The sequence below is a fragment of the Lytechinus pictus genome, chromosome 18, assembly GCF_037042905.1.
Source record: "Lytechinus pictus isolate F3 Inbred chromosome 18, Lp3.0, whole genome shotgun sequence".
In the NCBI taxonomy this organism is placed as follows: Eukaryota; Metazoa; Echinodermata; class Echinoidea; order Temnopleuroida; family Toxopneustidae; genus Lytechinus; species Lytechinus pictus.
The window spans coordinates 21,166,955-21,186,014 of record NC_087262.1 but is presented as its reverse complement, the minus strand read 5'-3'; the positions used below and the strand labels follow the sequence as shown (position 1 = coordinate 21,186,014).

The 19,060-nt window shown below is 34.1% G+C and overlaps 1 protein-coding gene across 1 annotated transcript in view; it reads left to right on the top strand.

Annotated features, from left to right (window-relative positions):
• LOC129281920 (cadherin-23-like) overlaps positions 1–19,060 on the top strand; it is a 39,951-nt gene continuing 20,891 nt past the window's right edge. The window contains exons 1-2 of the mRNA XM_064112793.1: positions 1–1,463; positions 3,864–3,983. Of these exons, the coding sequence (XP_063968863.1) occupies positions 821–1,463; positions 3,864–3,983 (763 nt within the window). The 5' untranslated portion in view covers positions 1–820. The remainder of the gene's footprint in view (positions 1,464–3,863; positions 3,984–19,060) is intronic.

Here is a 19,060-nt window from a genome sequence, read left to right as displayed (position 1 = left end):
CTTTTCATTGTGTTTGTGAAGTGTAAAGACGTTTAGTTTGCTTTCGAGTTGTGAGAGTGAAGCCGGACCCTCTGTCACATGGGATAAGAGGCTTGTCTTAATTCTCTATGACTATAGACAGAAGTCCTGTTAGTGGCTACCCCCACGACTCTAAGAAGAGCTGACACGCTTCTGGAATGCTCCTGTTTGCTGGGAGAAAGACAGGATAAGAGTGGACAAGGATTACTGACGTGATGCCAGTTGGGGATTCATAATAAAGGAAAAGAGGCATGATCAACACTGTTGAGAGATTCTATGAACAAGTGGAGTTTGATTAACTTGCAAAGGATCATTAACCCAAGCTGGAAACTGAGTGTTTCATTCTAAGACTTGATGGTGCATATCATGGGAATAATTTGTCTGCTGTCAAAGTGAAGAGTCATTAACTAGAGGGTCTATTATAACAGTTGAATTGACAGTAATTGCAGACAATGAATGATTTATATTTGCATTTACAAACTTTGTAACTGAAATGTTTCAAAGCAATATGGAACTGGCAGTTTTGACCTTGCTCTTTTCAAAGGCTGATTTGTAGAGAACATCAAGTGTTTTAAAGAGTTGGGAATCTTGGTACCCACCAACTTTGAGTGTTAATTTCTGCTCCATTGGATTATCATTGCTAGTATTTGAAAACTTCTTATATCGCATCATGTCATTCTTTTCCCTAATGGAGTTACATAGTTATTTTTGTGGAGCTTGACACTGTGATATGAATTGAAACATTATTTTGCCTTTTGTAAACATTCAGTATTGTTTCTGCTGATTGAAATCTGGATTAAACATGTCCAGAATATCTGCAGTTGGAGAGACCTTTGATACAGATCACCCTCTATCCATCTGCCATGGTTGTCAAAACCTGGAGCAGTGTCATCCTCAAATCACAAATGATACTGGTGGAGTTGGAGGAGGAGGAGGATGCTGTTGCCATGAGAACCATTCAAAGATAATAAGATTCACTTCTCCCAGCACATCTCCTGACATCTCATCTCCTACTCTGCCTGTGATCTGCCAAATGTCTTCATGGAGTCAGCTCCATCTTAACAAAAGCATCTCATCCACCAAGGACACTCCTGAACTGGTTCTAGGACAGGACCGATGCCTTCAAGGTGATCTTCAAGACATTGGTGATGTCAGATCTTCCACGTATCCTCACCAAGATCAAAGACAACCTGACAGTCTTTCAGAAACATACCCTGATCAGGGTCGCCCAATGAGCCGTTGCTTCCAGAGAACAGTATCTGCTTCCTCTAAGACACCTAAAATGCTTTTCAATAGTATGAGACAAACAATATGCTGTTCATCACCCAAATCTAAAACCACCTCAGGATACTTTAGGAGAATGAACTCGAGAACAATCCCCTCTATTCCTGGTGCTGTAGCACTTGTTTTAGCCATTCTTTCATCTTGTGCAATTCTAACTTCGGGTGAGTCTTGTCCCTACCCTTGAATCAAACAACTTTTAGTAAAATTCTTGACATTCATACAACATCGTCTCATTTTTGGGGTCCTTTTTGTGCAGTTGCATTCCTATATTTTATAAATGATAAACAGATATTTACATATGAAGTACCCTTTTGAAGGAAGAACAATACTGCCGTACTTTGGCAAAAGGAAGCAAGTTACGAAAGTATAATTTGTTGTAAATGTGTGTTCGTCATTTACATTGGCGTCAATGCAATTTAACAGCATATTTTCTTTGAATATCTTTCCATAGAACGATCATTTCTTCCCCAAATTTTGCCTGAACATGCAACATATAAAGGGTTTTTCAGAAACAACAATAACTCAAATTTGACTGATGTTTCTTGCTTCCTTTTGCCCAAAATGGGCAGATTACATGAACATGACCTTCGTATTGTAATGATTTTTCATCCATTTCTCATAATGGTTGGCATTTCTTTTCTTTTCTAGCTGGTGGTTTAATGGATGTTTGCACCCTGTCATTGGTATTGCTGCAAACATTTAAAGGGGTTCTTCGTCCATATCGACAGGTTGTTGATGAATCAAGAACTAGATTTATATTTATGATTTATTGAGTTAAAAGAACCTTGGCTAATGCAGTGATATACTTTTGTGACTCTGGATTTTTTTGTGTGCACTGGGTAGATAGATTGATATTCATTTTATTATTCATTCATTTCATTTTTTTATTTATTCATATATACATATTCCACAAATCATTTAAAGTGCATTTCATAATAAATCATGTCAGAGAGCAAATCTGAAAATTGAGAAATCAGTGGGGTTTCTACTACCTACACTAATAATTTCATTCCTATGTGCATGTATTGATATTTTGTAAGTAGAAAGTTTCAGTTTTTGTTAGGTCTTCAAGAATTCTTTGATTCTGAAATAGCCAATTTCTCAAATAAAAGCAGTTGTTGTCTAGCAACTTTAACAACGGTTTTATTGAATGATACTGAGTCTTGGTTAATGAGTATTAAAGTAGAATGTAAATTCATTAATGTGGTAACAATCACAATTGTTTTGATCCTAATCATCATTGATTCATCGTCATCATCTTTACCACCACCACAATCAGTATAATAATCATCATCAATAACAACATGATCTCTGTAAAAACATAATCCGATATACTCTCCTTTTTCATGATATTTCTCGCACTGAACTTTACAATCACCTATGCTCTATTTCAAAATTATAACATTTTTTTAGACCAGTTACTTCCGCATAAATACCTCCAGGAATAAATTTTCCAACTGAGGATATTTTATAAAGATATAACTTAAAGTTCAAAAGAACAAGTCTTGCCCCGTAATTTCAAAGGCTTAAACGTACAAAGTCCATGCACTTTTATGTTGCCGCCTTCATCACGATCAATGTTGATCTCGTCTTTCATCACATACCCGAAGCAATCAAAGTCAGCCAACTTTGATACAATTGAGAAAAAAAGAAAATGAAATGGATTTTTAACAGAGGCTTTATGATATGGGAAATGTGTCTTTCATGTGAATTCTAACCTAACAAGATTGATCAATATCAGCTTCACTGTGCTAACCATGGCATGATTTTAAAAGAAAATTCACAGTGTATTATTGTATGGATATTCTCTTTTCCAATTGATATCTCTGAATATCAAAAGTCATCAAAATGAACCCCTGCATTATTATGAAAAGCAATATTTCTATTTCAGCTATAATATTTTTGGGTGAATTGTAGTCATTCTTTCTGATCAGATTACAGTACAATTGAGACTTTATGTTAATATTTAGAACCATTTATGAATCAAGGATCTAGTTAATAAAGCTGGTATGTATAAAGTTAAACTAAGTATGACTTCATAAATGACCTATTAGTTCAAATAAACTGTTAATTCCACTTGTGTATACATAGGGATGCTAAATTTATATGTTTTTCCATCAATGCTTATGTACAAATCATGTGTTTTTCTTTTTGTTTGGTCATGGTCAATTCAATCAATTTCCCTGTTAAAAGTGATTAATTTCAGTTTCATTAGAATTAAATTACACCTGTGTATACTTTTTGTCGTTGTTTACTTTAAGCAAATCTTGGAAACGGTAATTTGAAATGTAATTAACCAATGCTTAATTTCTACAAACCATAACGTTTAACTTTAGGTTGCCAACCTTTTAATTTAAACCTGGCGAACCTTTGTCATCATACTAAAAACATGACCCTTAATGAATGAAACTAAATCAGTCTTTCCTTTATAATTTAGCAATGGTAATAGGAGTATTTCATATTTGCAAAGCACCCTTTCAGAAATAATTTGCAGAGTGCAACAACAAAAAATAAAATTCATTGATATTATTTTTACAAATTTCTATTTTTCATCTTTTCAGGTCAAGACCCTTGCAACCCAAACCCCTGTCAGAATCAAGGAACTTGTAGTGGTGAGCAAGGAAGTACATCCTATACGTGCACATGTACGCCCCAGTTCTCGGGCCTTAACTGTGCGACAGGTAAGTGTGCACCAATATTTGCCATTGTGAATTGTGTGTGAGCCCATTAATGGTCCAAATCCCTGTCAGAATCAAGGAACTTGTAGTGGTGAGCAAGGAAGTACATCCTATACGTGCACATGTACGCCCCAGTTCTCGGGCCTTAACTGTGCCACAGGTAAGTGTGCACCAATATTTGCCATTGTGAATTGTGTGTGAGCCCATTAATGGTCCAAATCCCTGTCAGAATCAAGGAACTTGTAGTGGTGAGCAAGGAAGTACATCCTATACATGCACATGTACTCCCCAGTTCTCGGGCCTGAACTGTGCCACAGGTAAGTGTGCACCATCGTATTTGTCATTGTTAATTGTGCATTGTGTGTTAGCCCATTAATAGCGAGGTATGAAATGGAATATTGTGAGGCCTGATAATCTGTTTCCATTTTTCTTTTTTTATCTAGTACATGTATTTCACTTATTCTCTTTGTTTTATTCATTCCCTTTCCTACTCCCTCATATCCTTATATTTCTTTGCTCCTTCTTCTTTTTGTTTTTCTGTTTTTTCTTCCATGTTTCTTTCTCCTTTTCTGCCTATTCCTCAACCGTTTCATCATTCATTGGCTCCTATGTTTGTTTTGTTTAAATTTGGTCATTTTCTATGCCAAAATATGCTATATTATATAAATTTTAAGAGAATTGGAATCAGTTTTGTGTTTTGTGAATTTGCAAAGTACATGTATGAGAAAAAGAGTACAATTTTAGTGTTTTGAAAGACAATTTCCTTTTATTTTATATCTCTCTCAAATCCTTTCTGTAGATTATAATAATAGTAAATTATGTACATGTATAGTATAATTTGTGATAGTTTAAATCCTCTTTTCATACTCAAATCTTGATTTGTTTGCAGATTAGCGTAGTATCCCATTAAATGTGTAACAATTTGACAAGAAGCTGCCATTCTTCAATTTACTCATTTAATTCCACAACTAGTTTATTTAAAATCACATTAGTAAATGATTTGACCTCTTTGGAATTGGTTTCCCAATAGTTTGGTATAGATTTAAATAAAGTAAGTGTCATTTATACAATCAATGGCCTTAGACAGTAACCACATACAAGCTTATAATGACTACAGATCACTTCCGATCATTAATAGATAATAAGCATCCAGTGCCTTCCAATTTCCTTTCACCGTTACACATACTTGAAGGGACTATTGATATTTCCATGTACATAGCAGACAACATCGAGAATCATCTCCAACGAAATGTAGCCTAAGACACATACATGTACATGTTTGTGAAATCTTAGATCCATTTCTTTATAAGTGCTTTGCCCTTGTACATTTCTATGCAGTTTGACATAATCTTGCAGTGATCAAATTAACTTGTTGACTACTGAATTCTAGTATTCCTTAGACTTTTTACAGCTGAAAACTGGTTCGAGTAACCATTGGGTTAAGAAGGCTAGGATTCAAATGCTTCTGGAATGCCAACATTTAAGGAAGATTATCAATATGAGAATAGATCGTCACGTTCCCTTGTCACAAATGACCTCAATGCCCAGGGACATAAGACGTTTGACACCCTATTCATTTATTATTCATGCTTTATCCAACGAAGTTGAGTTCAGAATGAAGAAGGGTACACACATTTAAATGTTCTATTGTCATTTTCCTGGATCCCCCTTTTATTGTGTTTAGTGCACCCAAGGGATATGCTCATACATGATAAGTCAATTTTGAAATGCTACATGGACTGCTTGATCGAATCTTGACCAATTGCCAATTCGTGTCACTTCATTATAATGAATACCTTGGGGTGATCTTCTTATGATTCAGAAAGTAACAGGCATTTCCCCTTCCTTTATTTATGCTAGATGAAGGTCTAAAGTTGTATGTTGCAAATTATTTTCTTTCATCTGAAATCTACTAATGCCCTATTTTTATGTATTCTGTTGGTTTGACAATCATGTCATGCTTTAAGCCTATTACTGTGCTTACTTTGTAATTACCTGTGAAAAGAAGTTCTGTTAACATTATTTTTGATTATTTTTTCATTAGATGTTTTCACAATAACGATCTTTTAATGTTTGCAAAGGAGTTATGAAATTCAAATTTTGAAGATTTAGGAGGCTGCACTCTACTCCTCCATTCCCATATATATATATATATATATATATATATATATATATATATATATATATATATATATATATATATACACCTATATCTAAATGTACATATATCAAGGTGTATGGAACAAATGTGTGTACATGTAGAAAACGCCATGTGGAAAACCTATATGTAAATACATATAAACCTAATAGCAAACAAAGCACTTTATGGTCTATTATATTATTAGTTTCTTCAGGAAAGAATAGAAATGAATTCCATTATGAATACCATTTCAGAATATCACAGTGAAGTATTTTCTATATATCTGTTTATTTACAAGATAATTAGGCCACAATCAATATTTTTGGAGGCCCATATCTTCGAGATCTTGTAGAATGCCCTCTAACTAGTTTAAATTTCAATATTTTTTCAGCTTTGAGCTGTAGCTAGCAATGAAATACTTCTTATTTTGGCAGTTTTGGCCATCTGTTTTCTCAACGTGTTTTCTTAATATTTACCAAGATTTCACAGAATTGGTATCTTTTGAATCTAGGCTAAATGCCTGGAGCAAATGTGTCATTGGGACAAATCAATAGTTTAATAGATATTCTTAAGGACTACTTTTCTTGTTATTTAACAGCAATTATGACTCTTCAGAAACTCAGTATGTTTTTGGATTTAACAACCATTTTCTGACATGCCTTAGAATAAACATAGCATCTGAAATTACAAGGAGGAGACAAATTCAGTTAATCACTTATCAGTCCATATTATACATGTATAATTCCTTTTGAGCAAATTTTTTTTCTTCTTTTTGAGGAGCTGCTTTCTAAAATGCTGCCAAAGATAACAATGCATTAATATTGCAGGAAAAGCATTTTAAAGTCACATCAATAACTTCATGAATATGCAAATTAATTTTTTTTTCAAAGGAAGATCAAACATTTTCTTGAAAATTATATCAAATATACAAAACAATTCACACAGAAAACAGGATTTCAATGAATCATGAAATGCCAGAATTACCCCCCCCCCCAAAAAAAAGGTTCTTTTTGAAGGACATTACATTTATAAATAAGTCTGGGATTCATAGTTTTATTTCATATAGAGTGATATATTTTTTGTTTTCTTGAAAACCCCATTCACTTTATAACCGGAGGCATTTTGTCATGCTCTATTGAAAACCATCCTGACAGTTGACACTCATTATAATGAAAGGTACATATGTAGACCACAAACCTTCAGAAATTTGTTCTCTTTTGTTAAGATAGAGACCTCTACCTCAGCGTTTTGTTAAAATCTAAGTCCGTTTTTTCCTTCCCAACCATCATTTATAAGTAAATAGATTGTTCATGTGGTTAGTAGAATGTTTAGAAAATCAAATGATATTCTCTTATGCATACATACATACATTTCATCCCCCCCAAAAAAAAAAAAGAAGAGGGGGGATGCCACTAACTTCACAATTTATTTAAATTCAGAAGATTGTATATCCTAATTTTGAGACTTAACATGAGTGATCTTTGTTAAGAATTTTCAATCATTTCTAAAAAAAAAATATTTTACAATGTGGTAGTGACAAAATGCATTCTTTTTAAAAATGCCTTGCAAGAACAGATGACTGGAGAAGAAACAGTGCAAATCTGTTAACTTGCTGTACATTAAAATAAATGTTTGAATTTACATGAACATTGCAAAGAGTTTCCTGAAAAATCATGGTTATATGAAAGTACTTTGCATAAACATTTTCCTACTCTGTAATTTGACCTATAATTTCTATTCAACATCCTTCATTTTGAGTACTGGTATACCACTGGATTTGAAACTATCATTAACAAGCAACTTGACAAATAGAATCTACTTTTGACTCTTAATGTAAAAATGTTTAAATGTAGATAGGTAAACGTCTTCTCACAGGTTACATACATGTATGCTATACCCAAGAGAATACCGCGTCAGTATGTTTATTTCAGTATTAAATCTTAATGTATTACAACAGGGGTTTAACTTTTAAAATGTTTTGAATGCTAGAGGCTGTGATGTACAAAATACACTCAACACAAAGCATAATGAAAAACTCCTATGCACATAAGTGATCTTTTGTGCAATCTGTATAAAATGACCACTTTCAAAATGTCCTTAGTGGCAAAATGTTTGATTTTTAAGTGCTTACATCCTCATCTTAGAGGCTCTTCATACCCCAAACAGAGTATGTTGCCCCAAGTCAGGTGAAACTGCAATTTGTTTGTTTCAATTATTGTGTTTGTCATGTACATTTAATTGATAAACTTTTGAAGTGTTCTAATGCCAAAGGGATACTATCTTCAACTTATTCAGAATGTAGAGAATAGCTTCAGTGTGTTTGCTTCTCCAATTTACTCAGGGGTAAAGCCAAGCTTCAAGTGTTTGGTTTCAACTTCACAGCCCCCCTCATTCTCAAGCGCTGCATCCCCTTTTGACTTTATACAAAGGTGAAATTATGTTTTTCTACAATCTACAGAGAAGGGATATAGAGTTATTCTTGAGGTCTGATTCTAAAGCTTTGAAGAAAAAATTAATTTGATGACATATTTGATCTGCTGTATGTGAATAAAGTCTATGGAAAGAAACTTGAATATTTTTAAAAAGTATATTCTCTACCGTTCTGATTTCCATTTTAAGTTGGGAATGTTTATATTGTAAAACATACCAGGTCTTATGTCCTTTCTGGTTCTTGATTCCTTTGCTGTACCCTTTGCTTGATTTCTGCTTCTTTGATAACTTTCACGTAACACCATCACAAGATTAATTAGAAAAATCTTAATAATTTGATTTCTTTCATTATTTTTCACTATTTTAGCCCGCAAACCCCAAAATGAATCATTATGAGTGACAGCACAACTAAATCAATCTATTTAAAGTTTTAAAAAGTAATCATTTTCTATTTTGATTCACTTTTATTTCATTTTCATTTTATATTAATTAATGCACGTGTGAAATGTACAAAAGTGTGCTTCACTTTGTTTGTGACAGCTATTTTCCCACCAAATTTTGGATTCGTGAAGCAATCTATTTGTGAGCTAGGGAGTAATGATTTCACTCACACAACAATAGGAACAAAACACTGAGTTTAATTGTCTACTTTTGAACTAATTAACAAAACTTTCCTTTCTATTTGATGAAGATGTTATGTCTTTCAAACAATGCATTGGGACAAAATAGGGTGCATTGAATGTGTGTGTCAGAGTACTTATCTGATCCCTGTAACACAAAGACTAGTGATGAATCATACTGTTGATTTGTATGATTGATTGCACATGATGACCAATGCAATTAGTTGTAAATATCAGCTCCGTGATCAATTACATGGCTTTGTGATACTAGGCCCTGGAAACATGAAGGTGTTATGCTTTTAGGAGGAGTATAAGAAAGTTTTGATAAAGAAATTCTACCTAGTAACCTCTGGAAGGTTATTGGATTTATTAGCACAGGTACATGTAACTTACCCCTTTTTCTAATAAATTGGGATACTCGACCTCATGACTCATGAAAGTGTATATTTTGTTTTATCAAGTGTTTCCATTTTGACTTTTCAAGAAAAAGATTCCTGCTGACTCATGAAAATTTATTGATTCCTTTTTCACATATATATAATATTTGTGTATACATTCAAACAGAAGACTTGGGGAAATGGTGATTCACCATCAGTTAGTTTTCTCATTGAAGTTAGTTGTATTACAAGTAAAGTTTGTCCATTAATTAATGTTGCTTATCATAAAAACAGTTTTAGCTTAGAAATTACATGAATTATCTCAAATACGGAATGCATTTCTTCCATAAAAACTAATATCCAGGGGCCATGAGTTTCCTATACACGGATGAAGAAATGGTTTTCGAGGAGGAATAAAAAGATAATTTTCATTGTTGATAGTTCAGATTAAGCAGAAATTCCTGTTGAAATTGTATTTAAAAACTCTATATTTCATTTTGTGTAAGATGCTTCATCTTTTATTTCTAAAGGAAAAATAAATTTGAAACAAAATCCTTACAAATTACAGGAAAAGGTTTTTTATTGATAAAAAAAGAAAAAAAGAAAGATTTGGAGCTCAAAATGCACATAAGGTTTGCTCAGATAATCTTGAGACCATCTTGGGTATTGAATTAATTGATTTAATCACAAAAGATTTATGATCAGATTTATTGCCAAAGAACTATATTATCCTTGAAGAAAATCCAGTACAAACTGGGGGAACAATTGTATAAAAAGATTTTTACATTAAGATAATGTCTCATAAATACTTTCAAACTTATTTCGTTTGTAAACTTTGTTATAACTGTGTGAATGCTGGTTTTCGCGACATTTTCCCAGGGAAAGTACTTATAAAAACTAATCAAAATTTTAAGCTTTAATCTAAAGAGCAATTTTTTTTTTCTAATTTGTTTGTAAACTTTATCATAACTGTGTGACTGCTGGTTTTTGCGACAATTTCCCAGGGAAAGTACTTATAAAAACTTATCAAAATGTTAAGCTTTAAAGGGGAATGAAACCTTTGAAATAAGTAGGCTTGTGTCGAAACAGAAAAATCAAAGAATAACAACAAAGAAAGTTTGAGAAAAATCGGACAAATAATGAGAAAGTTATGAGCATTTGAATATTGCAATCACTAATGCTATGGAGATCCTCCCATTGGCAATGCAACAAGGATGTGTGATGTCACATGTGAACAACTTTCCCTTTGATGGACGATACAATACCCTCAAAATGTCTCTTTCTGCTTTTTCTTGTGGTGATACAAACTCTTTATCCATGATGTATTCTTTAATAATCTGTATTACATGCCCTCCTATACAAAGAATACATGATCTACTGATAGATGTGATAAAAGAGGCAATTTAAGTGAAATATACACTAAAGTAATGGGGAGAGTTGTTCACAAGTGACATCACACATCTTTGTCGTATTGCCAATTTGAGGATATCCATAGCATTAGTGATTGCAATATTCAAATGCTCATAACTTTCTCATTATTTGTCCGATTTTTCTCAAACTTTCGTTGATCTGTTTCTTTGATTTTTCTGTTTTCACACAAGCTATCTTGTTCCAAAGGTTTCATTCTCCTTTAATCTTAAGAGCAAATATGATATTTTTCTTATTTAAAATTGAAATCTGAAATATACATTACCAATCCCATGAAGATAATGTTTCAAAGCAATTACAATATCATACGGTCAAGATATTTGTTTCAGATATGTTATTCTTTATGAAAAGAAAAAAAAACCCAATGGTTGCTCTGATATGGGTCAGACTGGTCAAGGCATGTGACATTTGATAGAAGACCATCAGCTGAGGAAAAAAATAATTAGCTCCTTTCAGTCACAGAGAGTTAATGCTGTTTTAATTCATACAGTTTGATTTTTTAATCGTGAAGGACTGACAGCTATATATACCCTGCAAGGTTAAGAATGATTAAAATGGCTCTATATTCTAAGGAAAAGGTTATTGTGGTTTTACCCAAGGGGTTTTCAGATATTCATTTATTTTCAGATTGATGCAAAACAGGGTCAAAATGATTTAGGTGCCTTTTCAATTTTTTATTTTACAAATCTTTTTTTCCTTGAACAGTCTTAAAATTATGCATATAGGTGCAAGAGGAAACTCCTGGAAGAAGTTACCCGCTTGTTTATATTCTATATAAAGCACATTAAAATCAAATTCATTGATGCATCAATCAATTTGATATTGAATAATTGTCAGTTCACACGGTTTGTAATAAAAGACCACTCTTCAACAATGACTCACACATGTATACTCGTATAAATGATCTTATTTGTTCTTATTTCTTTCGTAGAGTTTAAATTGTAAAAGGTATGATTCTACATGTATCATGAATAATGGGAAAACTTGTCCTACATTTCAAAACATGAAAGTTTCCGACACCTTTTTTGCATTTACTGTGATCAAATGAAGTAGAATAAAAGATAAATTTTCTCTGCACTTTTCTGTTAGTAACCAAAACCATTATTTTGTATGACCTTGCGAGTCTCCTAGATTTTGTTAAACCTTTGTGTCTAATTCTTCACAGGAGTTGAGGCAGAAACTCTAATACGATCATCAAGTGGAATATTTCATACATAGAACCCTCAACGATGTCTCCCACTGAGAGCAAGAAGGTCTTAACTTGTTTACTTTCGCATAAAGTTAACGGTCTTCTTGCTCTCGGCTGATGATGTGTCCTTCTCTCACAACGGGGTGTCATAGCCAACATACCAGTGCATTGAGCACGCTCAGAAAGCCTGAGTAATCGCTCAAAGCCGATTTTTCAATAACCTCCCAAATTTGTGTCATTGCTACATGTTTCAATAGCCCAGAGTTGCGAGAAACCTTTCAGCTGTAAATGCTTGAAAAACGCACAATTTTACAGACCCCAGAGGCCTGGTACGGGGAAATAAAAATATCAGGTCACGAAGAGATGAATAGCGCTTATGATGCAGTAAGCAGATTACAATAGAAGGTTTTAGGTTTTGAAGTATTTATCACAATCTAATATGGAGGCTGGGCTTGTATTACGATTGATGCCATCAATCTATTTAATCTGGGGCAAAACCATTTTGTCAAAAAGGCAAAATTTGAGAATAGTGCCTTAGTTTATCAAAACCACTAATCTGAAAGTCATATTTCCTTCTTTTTAATCTATAATTGTATAAAGAAACTGTTCTTAAATTTGGCGTTGGATGCAGATTTTACCAGGTCACTCACCCTTGATGTTAATATCTTGCAATTTATATCTCCAATATCCTTTATTGACATTTTTTGGAAAAAAAAATGATTTGTAGACTGATAAGCTGGAATTCATATAGTTCTTAAGCTTGAAAATTTGATGGTTCTCAATCCATCTATCCGACAAATTACTTTCTTTTACTTTCTTGATTTATGACGGTTGTTAAACTCTGTGCAAAGAATAAACCTGATGCTTTCCCATGGTATATAGTTTGATAAAATCTTTATCTTATTTCATTTCTCAAAAATGTGTATGATTTTGTTGAAATATGTGACTCGTCATACCGAAATGAGAGACAACTCGGAATTTTTCAAATCCAAGTTTTGTAGTGATTATTGTTCTCCGTTTCTTTACTTTTAATTTGATATATCACTCGACCCTTAAGAGTAAATAATAGTGGAGATATTAGCCTTAGAATGCAAGAAGAATTGGGCTTTTGAAAATAAAAATCAAGAGAAAAACGCCTTCGAAGTTTGACTTCCGTTTTGAATCCGCTCCATGAAAAAATCTATTTTGCCACCGCCGAGCTAACCGAAATGTCCTAGCAACCGCTTGCCAAAGAAGGCGAAACGATTGACCAATGAGGATGCTGCATTTGGAACAATAGTGAACTTGCAGGTCACGCGCGACTGCAAGACGAAACAAAGTTAATGTTCTGGTTCGATATGTCAATCCACTGATCTTCTATACAGATCAGTGTAATAGCTCCATAGTTATACTGGGGTTTTATAATTATATTCGTGAAAGAAACAATTGTCATGATCTCCCTTTTTAATGAAATAAAAGGCAGGGAGAAAAGGTCGGACCTAAAACCAGTAAAGAGGGAGTATACCAATGATTTTCATTGTATCATCGTCTTGTTTATTAAATAATAATAACAATTTCATATACCCAATAGCGTACCGTGAACCGCAGGAGACAAAGCATTGGGGGGGCAGTGCATTGTCTGTGAACAATGCTTTGCCCCCCCCCCCAATGCTTTGTCTCCTCCGAGTCACGGTACGCTACTGCATATACCGCAAATTGCCTCAATGCGGTTGTTTGAATGTCGATTGCGTTTACTCTCACATGTAATCTATCAAACTTTAACCGCATGTTCTAATAAAAAGAACTATCCATTGTAAAATGGTAAGATAAGCCTTCAAAATAGTTCAATTTGAACCTTATCTTTATACGAAAGGCTTATGTGAGCATGTTTTATGAATGCTTATGTTAGATTGAGGCAGTGAGAACAAAAAACGTGAATAATTTGCTCAATATCGTCTATTATCGATCTTTTTTTTTGGGGGGGGGGGTATAATTATTTACAGCATTGGAATGATTTAAAATTAGTATGAAAAAAAAAACCAAAGATATATTAATGAAAAAAAAAGTTATAGTGATTCTAAAACTGATTCCGGAAAAAAAAAACCTGGCATAAACGTCTTAACTCTACAACAAAAAGAGCGAGGAGGTACCCTGAGTAAAATCCCGCCACAATTATTTCCAACAAAGGATAGATTAGGGGAGTTAAGATTTTTTTAAACTAACAAGTGCACACCTAGTTACCAAGAATGCATACAACATTCCACTTATTTGAATGCAGGATAAACCCCGGGCTTCCTATGTATAGTCAGGCACCTTGGACCACTCGGCCACGACACCTCCACGAATGCTGATTTTCGGATCGATATCAAGCACAAACAATATTTTGGTTGTGCCGTGGCCGAGTGGTCTAAGGCGCCTGGCTATACATAAAAAGTCCGGGGTTCGATCCCCGGCCGCGGCACCTATGCCTGTGAGCAAGGCATTTAATGTGCAATGCTATTTTATCCTGCTTTCAAATAAATGGAAATTCTATAGGCATTATTGGTAGCTTGGTGTGCACTTGTTTAAAAAAAATATATATATTCTAACGCAGTAATACAGATAAAGAATCAGAAGATTGTTGCAAATGCCTTGTGCAACAATGATGTCTTTGTAAGATTGAATGATTAAAGAAAGAACAATAAAAGCTGTTCGATATTTTTTCGCATGTGTTCACTCTCAAACATATAAAGAGGATTTAAAAAAATAAGACGAAGAATGGAGGAAAAATACGGTGGACGTGGGCAGGAAAGAGGAAGAAGAAAGAATGGCTGTGAAAAAAAAATAGAAGATCGAATGGGGAGAAGAACCAATAATACAGAACAACAAAAGAAATAAGAGGAAAAAGGATGAGGAATAAGACGGCGGGGTGAGCAAGAGAGAGGAATAAGAAGGAAAAAAGGGGGAAGAAATGAGGTTAAAAAATATTGAGAACAGATCGACGGGGGAGAAGAAAAAGAAATGAAGGGGGGAGAGGAATAAGATGCACTAAACCTTCTGCATGGTCGTTTCGGCCATTTTTCATTGGTCGACGTTAGCTGTCTCAGACTTTCTGTTTGTACAGTTATTTCTTTCGCTTTCTCTATCGTTCATTCAAACATGATAAAAATTGAGGGCAACAATGTCTTGATTATAAATAATTGGAAATAATGAAGCCCACCAAGCTTTCTACATAAATTTTGTTTCTTTTGTTAAAGATACTGCAGATCAATTAACTCACATTCACGAACAAACAATACTTTTAAGGATTGTAAACCCTTTCTTTTGAAAATGTTCTCTCTTGAAAACATCCCGATCACTTGCAAATGATGGAGAGAATCTTCAACACGTCCATGTTATGTTTAATGAAATTAATCCTCGCAAACAAACCGTGTTCTGAATACTTTGCGTCTCTGCATGACTTTTATTTCGCGATTATAGCCAGGCTAATACTCTAAATCCGGTATCAATCTATCGCTAATACCCCCGCCTGGTACTATTATCACCAAAAAATAACCCTTTAGAAGTTGTATCCCGTTTGTTAACTATTGTCAAGAAGCCCCCCTTTTGAATTTCAGAATACGTATTGAAATCAATGCTTTTGATCTTTCTTTTGAAGCTGAATCATTGAACCGATCGATCGAGCGAGCGAGCGGCCGCCGCCAGCTGTACACGAGTTTAAATGAATAGCCAATCAACAATGGCATACGTTGCTAGGGGCGGAGCTTAGTATGAAGCGAAATTCGATCAAGTCGAACGTGCCAAGTATCAGAAATTTTCGAATTGACCGAAAAAAATACTCGCAGAAAAACTGTTTTTTTTTTATATTTCCGTCATCAATTTCACTCATCTTTTTCACAGAGTAATTATGAAACATGGAAGAATCAGAAAATGAAAAAAAATAATCTTCACAATTTTGACTTTTTTTATTTGTGTGTCGAATTCCAAGGAATTTTGATTTGCGACTTGTCTCTCATTTCGGTATGATCGATCACATATAAATAAAGGATTATACTTTGCAATTATATGCCTACTTTCATACCAATCATACTCTATGGTGAATTGTGGGAGAAGTTGCAAAATTGTTATTTTGTCATTGTCACCTAATTCAGTAATTTTTCAATAAAATTAGGCTAAAAGTCAAATAGTCATTGAAGTACACAAGAAACGTGTTCCAACAAAGCAATCGGAAAATTGTCTTACAAAGATTTCAAAATGGGGAAGGGGGGGGGGGTGTTAGAAATTTCATGAAATTTTAAAGTAATTATTTTGTGCCCTATCAGAATCAGTCACATAATTAATATGTGATTTCCCTGTTTATCACATACACAAAACATGCTGTACACTTTGCCCATGAAATGTGAAATTTAACTTGTTTTGAATACAAAGCCATTCACTAACTCGAACAAGGAAAATAGCTTGTTTTGCAAATGCATGACTTGTTTTGGCATTTATCGATTTTGAAAGATGGGTTATATTACTAAAAAGTCTAGGATGGCGGACAAAAGAAAGATCTTAGAGTTCAACCCCATAATTGTGAGAAGAAAACATGCATTCAACTGATAAATTGGTTATTTTGCTCTTCCTTGTCTGAAGGATAAGGACTTGCAGATGGCACACACTTCTGGGAGAAATGCACATTGCCAATGGTGAAGTTGGTTTGAAAGAATTAAGAGACAGGTCACTTCAATCTACATATTTTGTATAGTTCTACCCCCCCCCCTCTTTTTCAATTGATGGATCTTTGGAAGGTTTGATAGGGATGGTAATGTGATGATGATGAAGATGATGAGGATATATGGCTTGATGATGAGGATGATGGTGATGGTGATGATGATGATGATGATGGTTATGATGACGGTAATGATGATGATGATGAAGGTAATGGTGGTGATGATCATAATGATGGTGATGATGATGATGGTGATGGTGATGGTGATGATGATGATGATGATGATGATGATGATGGTGATGATGATGATGATGATGGTGATGATGATGATGGTGATGATGATGATGATGATGGTGATGATGATGATGATGATGGTGATGATGATGATGGTGATGATGATGATGATGATGGTGATGATGATGATGATGATGATGATGATGAAGGTAATGGTGGTGATGATCATAATAATGATGATGATGGTGATGATGATGATGATGATGATGATGGTGATGATGATGATGGTGATGATGATGATGATGATGATGATGATGGTGATGATGATGATGATGATGATGGTGATGATGATGATGATGATGGTGATGATGGTGATGATGATGATGATGATGATGGTTATGACGGTAATGATGATGATGATGAAGGTAATGGTGGTGATGATCATAATGATGGTGATGATGATGATGAGGGTGATATTATTGCCATTCTGTACTTGTTGTTTCTTTCTTTTTTAATTTTTTCAAATTTGCTGAGAAAGTGTTGCGATGCTTGAAAAAGTTGCTGGCCTTTCCAAAAATATACTTACCTCTGTGACAAGAACAACTGTTTGCAACATAAAAAAAAAAGGTGAACTGTTTTAACAAACTTTTGTGAAATATGCTGTATACACAATTAAATGTTGGCTATTTAGGAAGATATCTTTTCTACTTTTTGTCCTGGCACTCCCATAATTAGTATCTTTTTAGTGCTCCAATGTATTAGCAACTTTTGTCTTTAATCATAGATCTAGTAGCTCCATGCCTTAATATTAAATTAGCTTGAATACAATGACACCTGTCATTACAAAACCATCATAGAACTACCTAATCTACACCTCTCATACTGGTACATTTTTTTCTTTTCTTTTCTAATGAATGAATTCTAATGAATTGGGACGAGTATTTGCAAACTATCTTTGAAATCAATACGCCCACCGGAATAAGAACCTTTGAGGGCAGGAACAATGGAGTGGCAAGGGACATTGTCATCAATCTTCTTTCAAACCCCAATTGATTTCTTCTGCTCTGAATTCCAAGTTTATTATTTGCACTCTCATCTGGGTTGTATCCAGAAAAGGGGGGGGGGGGCAAAGAAGGATGAAATGAAAGGGAGAGGGGGAGAGTAGAAAATTAGTAGCATGATAAGTTTTTGGAATTGGTCATATTGTCCTAACTTGCATTGTGGAATGTAATTAATGTTTAGGCTTATGTATATGAAAGTATAATTGTAGATTTCCATGCATATTTGATTTCCTTGATTAGGTCTAGAATTCATATTGTTCGTTAGGAAGTTTGAATTATAGGCAGACAATAATTTCCCCTATTCAAGGCTTTCATTTGAATTAGATTCTTTGGAAATTAAAAATGTTCTTGCTGGATGTGATTTGTTCAGTTACCTTTACAACCATTTGTTCATGTACACCCATTACATCAGTGTTCAGATCTGCAAACTTTGTCCTTTCTCTAAAGATGGATTCATACACTCATTTGCTAAATATATTCCATTCAATGTTGATTGTAAGCCTGCAATTTGCTGTATATTAGATTATATAATTGATATAGGTTGTAGCAAACAATCCCTCCACCACTCAAGCTGCAAAATGAGGTGAATATGTTCTTAAACATAAAATAACCAAAAAAAATGGTCTTGTGCATTTGTTTGTCGAATCTCTCCCATTTTATTTAGATATCAAACTCCTTCAACTTTGCTTAGCAGAATAAGGTTAGAGAGGCGGTGTTTAAAGGTTGGAGAAAAGCAAAGAACACACAGTCCAATTGTGCATGTGTTTTTACACCTATTTGTAAAGACGCCATTTTACTCCGATTTCAATTTGTCAATAGAAAGTCTGTCCAGATGTGTGTGCAAGGAGAAATAGGGACATTTGAATTCTATAGGACCTCTTTCCTAAGATGTTTAAAGTGTGATTATATGGCACACTTTACACCCCATGAGA